At 56.5% G+C, this 10997-nt stretch overlaps 1 protein-coding gene across 1 annotated transcript; it reads left to right on the forward strand.

Annotated features, from left to right (window-relative positions):
• Positions 1-452: 452 nt before the first annotated feature.
• LOC119111451 (septin-4-like) lies at positions 453-10989 on the forward strand. The gene is made up of 8 exons (XM_037235267.1): positions 453-476; positions 666-846; positions 6713-6805; positions 7307-7472; positions 8017-8167; positions 9170-9409; positions 9857-10015; positions 10847-10989. Exons 1-8 carry the CDS (start codon positions 453-455, stop codon positions 10940-10942), a joined length of 1110 nt encoding a protein of 369 aa, XP_037091162.1. The 3' UTR covers positions 10943-10989.
• The last annotated feature ends 8 nt before the right edge of the window (positions 10990-10997 follow it).

Consider the following 10997-nt stretch of genomic DNA (forward strand, 5'->3'; position numbering starts at 1 on the left):
TGTTTTCTTCCGTTCTTGCATGTAATTACTTGTCAAACGCCACGCAAGCAACCCTCGGCAAGATCACATCAGCTACTGGTTAAAATCCAATTATATATATGCTGGTGGTGTCTATGAGGAGGTGGACACCTCGTGGCCAAGCGCTTTGATCTTTCCTCCTCTAAATTATCATATTCTGCTGAGGGCGGTGTCCAGTCGGTTTCGATGGAGCCAGTTCGCCGGTATAATCAAAGACCGTCTGGCAGGGCGAACATGAATGAATCGAGCACTAATCTGTTCCCATTTGCGCTGATTTGTTTGAAGCTGTAAAGAGCTTTATTTGCATTCTGCCATCATCGCTCTCTTAAATGACGGAGGGCATGACCCCTAAGCATGTGATTACGTATTTATTTAGAGATCGGATTTACAGTCTAGGGTGATCTTGCCAATTACTCTCCGTTGAAATGCAAGAGATGGCAGTGATCGGCGCCCCACTGGTCGGTCTATCGCGAAATCGGCTGATCAAATCGCCCCCGCCGGGGGTGTCAGCACCTTCGCATCAATTCTCTAACAATATATGGTTCGCTATTTCTGCATGGCTCGTCAATTTGCTGCCGGTGGTGATAAGCCCCGGCCGGCGTCAGCTCCCAGCCGGCGGCACCGACCGTCGCCTGACGCCGTTCCAGGACGAGAAGGAGTACATCGGGTTCGCGACGCTGCCGGAGCAGGTGCACCGCAAGTCGGTGAAGCGCGGCTTCGACTTCACGCTGATGGTGGTCGGCGAGACCGGCCTCGGCAAGTCCACTCTCATCAACAGCCTGTTCCTCACCGACCTCTACAAGGACAGGACACTCTCTGACCCCAAGGGTGAGTCTGATGAAATCAGCGCCGACCAATGCATTATTTCTAAGGGCGTTGTCCCAGTCGGACATCGAGCTAATGGGTGGTAGAGATAGTGTGGAACATAATGCAATAAATCGCTGCTTGCCGAAGCACTCCTGGCAGGAGGTCCAGATAAATGAGGGAAGAGGTATCCAGGTGTCCTTAATGTAGCTTTGTTTTGACTACAACGCACACAGTGTGGATGAATGTAAATGAGTGTTTAATGAAATCTTAAGCGACAGGAGAGGTGAGCGTAAGTGTAAAATAAAATGAGCTTTGAACGGAACACGTACTTTGGTACCAAATCCAAAATGCACGAATACTGTTGTAAACCGGGGCCAAACCCGCCATTTGTCGTAAGACTTATCAACGTATCTGATAGATGCTGCTATGTAAGTGTTTTTTTTTTATTTGATCATACTGTACCTATTCGTTATTTTACTTCGTGAATTTGTCCCGACGGGACAAAATCGTTAAACACCACACACATGGAATGACAAGTGAGTACATTATCACAACACAAAATCGCTTACGTAGCAACATTTACTGAGTACTTTGATGAACCTGGCCACAAACGGTGGATGTCGCTCCTGTATGCCCCAGGTTTGCCTTACATTGCAGATTTGGCGCAAAATCTGTTTCCCTGTCTAAAAATGCTAGCTTGTAAATTGTTGTAACCAAGTTCAAAGCTGCACGCCGCAATGCAGATTTGAATTAAAGAGTGTTCCACGTTTGTATGGGGTCTGACCTGAAAAAGCCATCTTGAAGATCATTCAGTGCAGTTCACAGGCCTGCCCGTCTTAAGACCTAGACCGTTCTAATTTCTGAACTACATGCTGCGAAGATGTGCAGGCTATTGCGAGACCATTTCAGGGTCACCCAGACATCCATGGCACTATAATAACGTCATCCAAATCCCGCCATTCCATTGGCCATGCGGCGACCGGGGCCAAAAATATATTTGGAAAGCCGTTCATATCTGGCGTTCGTCAGCACAATTTCTAAATATAACGGCCGCGAATTCGCTCCCAATAAATGTTGTGCAAGGTGCGATGACGTAGTCAAAGCAAGGCGTATTGAGGAGCGTATTTACTAAACAGTACTGTATATAGCAGCCTTTTCCACTTTAAATTATACCAATGGTTATAAGTGAGCTTATTTCATCATATATGTTTTATTCATCTTCAAATGTATGCATTCCTTTAAAGGCAAAACGAAATTTCGACATTCGACCTGCAACTTTGCACATATCATGCAAGCTGGCTCATAATACGGCTCCCGCGTAAACACAGTAACCACTGTGTCATACGGAGCCTGTGCCCAATCCCGTCATAACGCCTCTGCGCGGGCATGAGCCAGATTTCGTCATACCGTCTCTGCGCGAACCTGAGTCAGATTGCGCCATACCACCTCTGCGCGAACCCGGGTCAGATCCTGTCATACCGTCTATGCGCGAACCTCAGCCAGATTCGTCACGCCGCCTCTGCGAAAACTTGGGCCAGATCCTGTCACCGCCTCTTCGCGAACCTGGTCCAGATCCTGTCATACCGTTCCTGCCCGAACCTGAGCCAGATCCTGTCATACCGCCTGTGCTCGAACCTGCGCCAGATCCTGTCATACCGCCTCTGCCCGAACCTGCGCCAGATCCTGTCATACCGTCTGTGCTCGAACCTGCGCCAGATCCTGTCATACCGCCCCTGCCCGAACCTGCGCCAGATCCTGTCATACCGTTCCTGCCCGAACCTGAGCCAGATTCTGTCATACCGCCTCTGCGCCAACCTGCGCCAGACACCGTCCGACAAACGCGCCCGCAGTCCGGGAAACGGACGGTCCTTCCTTGTGCCGGCGCACGTCACGCGCGCGGCTGGCCCGGTCACGTGACGGGAAAGTCGTCGCAGGGCCAGCCCGCCTTCCCGGTCGGTGCAAGGCCGTGTCTCCTATGCAGGTCGGTGACGACGAGGCCTGCTTCAGCACCGGCCCAGAGGAGCGTCAAGCGAGCCGAGGCCCTGCGACGGACAACCGGCTATCTCGTGTGTCTCGATGAACAGACCGCCTCAGGCAGCTCGAGTTGCATTTGAAGCGAAAGAACTTATCGCGTTGCCATGACGTTCCTCGGTCTTGAACCCGACAGCCTAGGAGGAAAGGGGGGGGGGGGGGGGGAGGAGCCTGCGGTAGTGTGGGCGTTACTTGGGCCTAAGCCCTGCAGTTTCATTTAGTAGAACGCGCAATAGATATCAATACTGGGCACAACTTTATGCGGAGCATTTATCAGCCTACCTTCTTTTCACTCACGTCGTTTCAATACGGCTGCTCTCATAATCACACAGTGTAGCGACAAGTTTCACCAAAGCGTCCACGACTGATATACGACTTACGAACAAGAGAGTACAAAAATGGCCGAAGTCTGGCACGTACTCCGAACTAAATGAAATCAATATGAAATTGGCTAAGTTTTGTTTCATTTAACTTGAAATGCTGTGCATTTTTACCGCAATGATAGTCGCAGCAATGTTCACACAGATGACAGATACCACGTATTTTCCCATTCCCTACAGCAATATTTTGTTTAATACCAAGCAGGACTTGAGATAGCAGCTATGGCGTGACCTACTTGAGCGACTGCAACGCCAGGTAATTGCTGCTCTGTCATGAGCTCTGATATCGACACATTTCCGAAGGTTTTCCGCCGCAGGTGAACGGCTCCCAGATGTGCCCAACTTCTTAGACAATGCTCAACAACCGACCAGGCATTACGGCGGCAGAGTCCCGTAGCGGCTGTGGAAGAACAAGAGCAGGTTTTCGAAAAAAATACAAAAAATGTGCGCCATTTGGGTGTTTTTGGACGACTTTTTAGCTGATGCGTACATGGTGCTTGGGGAGCAAGGTGGACACTGTAGAGTCAAAACATCCCCCAGGGAATACACGCTCCAACTACGTTAGATATTCGATAGCAAACTGACGAGGCCGTTCGAGGGCCTGCCCTAGCTATCGATCACTATCCGTGGAGTCTGTTCAGCTGCGTGGTCGATCGCTGACCTCTCGCCGCGAAACACGAGGTCGGCGGAATGTTGCTGACGGTGCGACACGGGACCCGTGGGTGGGCGGATGGCCTGGCGGGCGGGCGGCCGGCCGGCCGACCCCGCCCCCGACTCGTGGCCCGGTGCTGACGGTGCCGCGTGAAAGGCGAGCAGCGTCGGCCCGGCCCGGCCCCGGCCCCCGGCCCCGGCCCCAGCCCGAGGCTATTGATTGCAGCGGCCGGCTCTGGCAATGGGCGCGGTCACCCGCTCACGGCCGCCCGCCGGCCGTGGGAGCCGGCCCCCTAACGCGGCCCCTCGGCCCGTCCAGGAAGCCTGCGCTCCTGGGAGGCCGAGTGCTGCCAGGACTGCAGGAGAGGCCAGGAGCACAACTCTCTGCCGGAGGATCAAGGGCTGCCCTCTCTGCTGAAGATGCAAGCGCTGTCCTCTCTGCTGGAGGACTTAGGAAGGGCTGTCCTCTCTGCTGAAGGATGAAGGGTTGTTTGCCCTCTCTGCTGGAGGATCAAAGGCTGTCCTCTCTGCCGGAGGATCAATGGCTGTCCTCCTTTCTGAAGGAGCAGGGATGTCCTCTCTGCCGGATGATCAAGGCTTGTCCTCTCTGCAGGAAGATCAAGGACTGTCTTCTCTGCAGGAGGACCAGGGGCTGTCGTCTCTGTTGGAGAAGCGAAGGCTATCCTCTCTGTCGGACGGTCGAGGCCCGCCGTCCCTGCGATGTTAAGACGGCGACGGCAGCGATGGGAGGAGGTGGGAGGCGTTGGGGAGCGGTTGGAGTCGACGAGAGGCGATTGAGGAAATGAGAGGCGATGGGAGATGCTGGGATGCCGACACAGATGGGAGGCAAAAGGTCACCCGGGTTTTGATGCTGATGGATGGCCAGTGTCATGTGTTGTTCTGGAGCTATTTCCATCATTTCTCACTCTGTGAACCTCTTGGCTAGATGGTTGAATAGTCGGGACTTGGTGGCCATTTCTCAGACCGTGGCTGCGCCGTGACCTAATGAAGTGTCGCTCAGGAGGCACACGCGTGGCTCCGCGTCTGGAGCGTCCGTCCGTGACCCGACCGTCCGGGTTTTTACCTGGGGGTCGTGACCGCACGCGCCGAGTGGTAGCCGCTCTCACAGCTTGGTTTGATGGGTGGCTCGTGACCTGGTGTGACGGGTGGCTCGTGACTTGGCCGGCCCGCCCGCCCGAAGCGTGCCGCCTCTCTGGCGGCCGCCTCTCTCCCGGCGAGCCGGACAAGGCCGGCGGAGCCCTCCCGCGCCCTGCTTGGGCACGAACGCCCTGGCACGGCATCGCCGACACAGGACGACCCGCCCCAGCGCCGGCAGCCGCGCGATGTCACCGTCAGACACTTCTGACCGTACGCCTGGAGATATATCAAGTTTCCGAGCAGTGAGTCAGCTTAGTCCCGCAATGTCGGGATTACTGGGAGGTCGCAGTGCAACGGTGTCCGGTTTTGACAGTCAGCCCGGCAGACAATTGCCGTGCGCGGCGTCCGGCCCATTCCGCGGGACCTCACCTGCAGCGGGTGGACGGGCGGCCTTGGCAGGGACGCGCCGGGTGCCGGCGTTAATTCGACGACGCCCGGCCCCTACACAATGAAGATATCTGATCGGGAGCATTCCGCGGCATGCTCTAGCCGCGGCCGAGATTGCTGCAGCCTTGTGGCTGTTGCTGGTTAGTGCACGGCGTGACGGTGCCTACTGCCCAGCTATGAGCCTATCCTACAGTGGCACTTCGAGTTGTGGCATGGTTGTATCGAACGGTGTCACACGGTGTCAGTCGAACCCACGCACGGTGTCAGTAGCCAAAGTGATTGTTTTTCCTGACTGGCTACCGCCTGACATGTGCCTGAGGCATAGTTCTGTCCCAGAACAACGGCGCCTCTCTGCGCCGTGCTCTCAGCGCCGTCTCGGGCGCCGGCGCCGCCGTCGCTGGCGGACAGGAGGCACGCCGGGGGCAGGCCCGGCCCGCGCGGTCCCGCGCGGTGCGCGGCGTCGGGGGGGCTGACGGCGCCGGCAGCCCGCAGCGACGCAAATAGGCTCCCCTCGGCCGGCACCTGGCCGCGGCGGGCCGCGAGGCGCGCGAGAGACGCGCTTCGCATGACACGAGCTGCCGGAAATATGACTGCCGCGCCCCACTGCCGGTGCTGGGAGCCACGGCGTGCTCCGCCCCTGACGAACCACCTGGCTCCCTGCCGCCCGGCGGGCAGCCTGACGCGGGCTGGCGGGCTGCGGGACAGATACTCGCCCCACTGCCGGTGCTGGGAGCCACGGAGTGCTTCGCCCTGACGAACCACCTGGCTCTCTGCCGCCCGGCGGGCAGCCTGACGCGGGCTGACGGGCCGCGGCGCAAATACTCGTCTAGTTTCTCCGAGCCGTGCTCCACAAACGGCATGGGGCTTCGGTAACGACGCTGTTGGCTCGCATCTGTTGCGCCAGACCGCCCGAAGAGCACCTCACAACGGTGCGGCCGCGGCCTCGCGCCACTCTGCCACTGCCGGCTCGTCTCATTGACGCGACCGTGCCTTTCTCCTCGCCGGCCGTGGCGGCCGCTCGTGAAGCGGTCTGCTCGACTCTGGACGACGTTGCTGGTGCAGGCGAGTCCGCTCCAAGGCCGGCAGTGGCAGACGCGCCGCACGCTCCCCATGAGAGACTGAGTGCCTCGGCGCGCGGTGCTGCTGCGGCGGTGCAGGACACGGGGCGTGAGCTCGGCTGAGACTCCAGCCCACGCGTGACAGCCGAGCCCGCCCGCTCCATTCCCCCTCTGTTTGCGACGTGTCTATGCCGACTTGTCAATGTCATGCCTCTGTTTCAGAACGGGTGAACAAGACGACCAAAATAGAGAAGCGCACAATGGAGATCGAGGAGAAGGGCGTGCGTCTGCGGCTGACGGTCGTCGACACGCCAGGTAGCCAATCCCGGCGGCGCGCCCGCCACCCAGCTGTAACAGCTAGCCGATGTGGGCGCTCCACACAGACGGGCTGCCCTTACCAGACGCAGGAGCCGCGGCGTCGAGCTCCAGCAGCTGTCGTCGCACCGTGCGCCTTGTCTCGGCGGTAGATGATGGTGCCAGCTGACACACCGCGTGGTCGACCGTGCCGCGATCAACGGATTACACCACGTGACTTATACGATTATCAGGCACAGTGAGCTGGCTTTACATCACGCCACCAAACCTATAAGCGCTACCAGCGTCCCTATATGTGTTGCTCTGCGGTAGGCATTCTATGTGCAAACAAACGTGAACGGGGCTTAAGTATATCATACCGTCATATGCTCTGATCTCGGTTAGTATAGCCTTAGGCCTGACGCCGCTTTTGTCATCTGTGCGCTGTTACGACGGCTCATCCAGCCGATGGCGAAACACGCGACATTGTGCGAGACCCAGCTCACTATCCCCGTCACGCAGGCTTCGGGGACGCCCTGAACTGCGAAGAGAGCTACCGGGCCTGTGAGAAGTACATCGACGACCAGTTCAACAAGTACTTCCAGGATGAAAGCGGTCTGAATCGCAGGAACATCCAGGATAACCGGGTACACTGCTGTCTCTACTTCATCCCGCCATATGGCCACGGGTGAGTCGACATTCGAGCCGAGCACTATCATGTGGGCTATGACTGGTTACGAAATAAAGGTCTTTAATGAAAGTCCAGAGCGTTTGACTGGCGGTAACCCAGCTGTGTGCTGTATGCTTATGTAACTGCTGTATGCCGACTGCTGTATGCGTGAACGGGATGGTGAGCAAAAACTTCCGAGGTTTGTTTCACAGACACGAATTGCGAAGGGCTGCCTCGACGTCCGTGCGCCTCTCTTACCTAAGCGTGACCTCTTCTAATGTGTTGGGGGACATGGCCTTGCTCCGCTGTCGGGACCGTGACGTAGCCATTAGCCTAAGGAGAACAGCTGGTGTCTCTTGAGCCCTGCTGTCTTCCACGGGAATAACCGCTCAGCTGAGAGGTGGGCGGCAGTGGGAGCAACGCCAGGCACAGTTTTTAGGCTCTTCTGTGGGTTATTTCTGTCCGTTGTGAAACCGAGCACCGTGGAGTGTCAGGCGCCATACTTACGCAGCATCATGGCCCGTCTCCGAAGCTAAGTAATGCGACGGCACGTCGCTGGCAGATTGCGGCAGTTGGACATCGAGTTTATGAGGCGACTCCACAAGAAAGTGAACCTGGTTCCCGTCATAGCGAAAGCGGACGTGCTGACGAGAAAGGAGACGAAGCGGTTAAAGGAGAACATGATGAAGGACATACGAGACAACCAAATTGAGGTAAGCGTGAACTTGAAAGTCCATAGATCGTCAGGCAGAACACCACAATGAAAACAACGCGATTGTTGCGTGCTGCTACAGCGATTGCAGCAGCACACATCCCGCTACAGCCCGCGCCAGCAGGTGTTTGGTGCGGCAGTGTTAAGCATCGAGGTCAGGACATTCTTCATGTGAAAGACATTGGAGGCTGCATGTGTTTGGCGCGACGCTCAGGGTCCCTGCAGAACCATGCCATCCCCGACGCCATCCGTGTGCTCTCACTTCGGCCCGGCTGATCTGGCACTCCAACACTGCACAGACTATCACGAACAGACCGCCACACCACCAACAGACCGCCAACACCACCAACAGACCGCCACACAACACCACCAACAGACCGCCAACACAACAACCAACCGCCAACACACCAACAGACAGCACATCACCAACAGACCTGCCAACACCACCCCAACAGAACGCAAACACCACCAACAGACCGCCAACACCACCAACAGGACCGCAACACCCCCCAACAGACCGCCAACACCACCAACAGACCGCCAACACCACCAACAGACCGCCAACACCACCAACAGACCGCCAACACACCACCAACAGGACCGCCAACACCACCAACAGGACCGCAAATCCACACAGACCGCCAACACCACCAACAGACCTGACAACACCACCAACAGCCCGCCAACACCACCAACAGACCGCCAACACCACCAAACAGACCGCAACACACAACGACCGCCAACACCACCAACAGACCGCCCAACACCACCACAGACCGCCAAAACCACCAACAGACCGCCAACACCACCAACAGACCGCCAACACCACCAACAACCGCCAACACCACCAACAGACCGCCAACACCACCAACAGACCGCCAACACCACCAACAGACCGCCAACACCACCAACAGACCGCCAACACCACCAACAGACCGCCAACACCACCAACAGACCGGGGGAGCTGTGCCGCCACCGGGCTCACTGGTGCGCGTGCCGGCAGATCTACGAGTTCCCCGAGTGCGACCCGGACGAGGACGCCGATTTCAAGCGGCAGGACCAGGAGCTGAAGGCCAGCTTTCCGTTCGCCGTCATCGGCTCCAACACGGTGATCGACGTGGCTGGCCGGCGAGTGCGCGGCCGCCAGTACCCCTGGGGCGTGGTCGAGGTGGAGAACCACCAGCACTGCGACTTCGTCAAGCTGCGCACCATGCTCATCTCCACGCACATGCACGACCTCAAGGTGGGCGGCCGACGTCAGGCCCGGTGCGGCGGGATGGTCCCAGTCCACTAGAGTGGCTGGCCACCGGACAGTCTGCCCCGCTCCAGGATGGGGTCACCTCCCTCCGTGATGGAGCGACGCGACCCGGCTCCACCGAGCCCGAGCGTAGTGGGCACAGGCGGTGAGCCGGCCTCAGACCATTAGATACGACCGTATTGGCGCTGCCTTTCGACATGAGGAATAGACATGTATCTGCCTGCGCTACAACTTAGGGAGAGTGTACTGTAATGTCTACACTCACAGACATCGCCGGAGCCAGTTGCTATCTAAATCGTCCTGATCAGCCACTGTCCATTTATTCCTGGCCTTATCGTGTTTGCAGTAATTTCCTTGTGTGTTGGGCTGGCACGACCAGTGCGATTGCGCCAGGGGACAACGGAACACATTCCTTCATACGCTTTCCGGCAGGACATGACGCAGGAAGTGCAGTACGAGAACTTCCGCACCCAGTGCATCTCGCAGATTTCTCAGATGGCGATGAAGTCGCGCACCAAGCTGAAGCGGGAGTCGCAGACGTTCGGCGACACCGAGCAGAAGGACAAGATGCTCCAGCAGAAGGACGAGGAGGTGGGCTCACGTCACGCTGTCGGGCTGGGGTGCAGGCTGGGCAGTCTGCGAGATCAGACCGAGGCGCGGAGACCCGCGCTTCCTCCTCTCCCGCTCACCAAAAATAGATGCAGATGCGGGGACTTTTGTTTTGGATTCTAAAAGTCTATTTTCACCAAAATTTCACGATGATGACTGGTTCTTGCAAAAGCTCCCCAAGGGGACAAAGAAAGCAAGGATATACGAGCAACAAGGGCTTCAGAACCTCGTAAAACATTGAGGAAACACATCGCGTCATGCACGCATGACGCGGTTCACCATTAGCTGAGCGACCGAGGTTCGCTCCGACAGCGAATTCACTTATATTTTATCCATTAATTCACAGCCGACAGATCAGCAAAGCATAGTCATGCTGGGTCCTGACAAATGAGGGTGCACTAGCTTCGCCAACATTCAATATGTCGATGCATCTATTTATAGAACAGTTCTGCGCTGTAACAGCACAAATTCCACAACGCTTCGATGTGAAAGCCCATTGAATAGTAATTGATCATAAGTTGTACTGCCACATCTGTTTGCATGCTGCTGCTCTAGCGTTCATACATTTGATAGACTTTTGAAGAACTTGCTAGCACGGAATTAGCGATCTTCTTCATTTCCACGTACACAACAATATGCATATATATATATATATATATATATATATATATATATATATATATGTATGTATACATTTCCATATACATATAAATAACGAATCATATATATCGCATACCACGGGAGGGTATCTTAACCGTTCTCGTGTTGTCCGACGCAGGGGGCCCGCCGGCTAATGCACCGCCGTGCCCTCAGCTTCGTCAGATGCAGGACAAGCTGCACCAGATGGAGGAGAGGCTCCGGACACATCAGTCGATCGATCAGAGCAGAGACAGTGTCATCAACGTGTGATGTGCAACGGCGGTGTGGCGGCGGGTCGTCACGTGCCAGCGCGCAGCCGGGGCAC

This window comes from Pollicipes pollicipes, unplaced genomic scaffold (genome assembly GCF_011947565.3).
Source record: "Pollicipes pollicipes isolate AB1234 unplaced genomic scaffold, Ppol_2.1 Scaffold_7261;HRSCAF=8764_pilon_pilon_pilon, whole genome shotgun sequence".
Taxonomy (NCBI): Eukaryota; Metazoa; Arthropoda; class Thecostraca; order Pollicipedomorpha; family Pollicipedidae; genus Pollicipes; species Pollicipes pollicipes.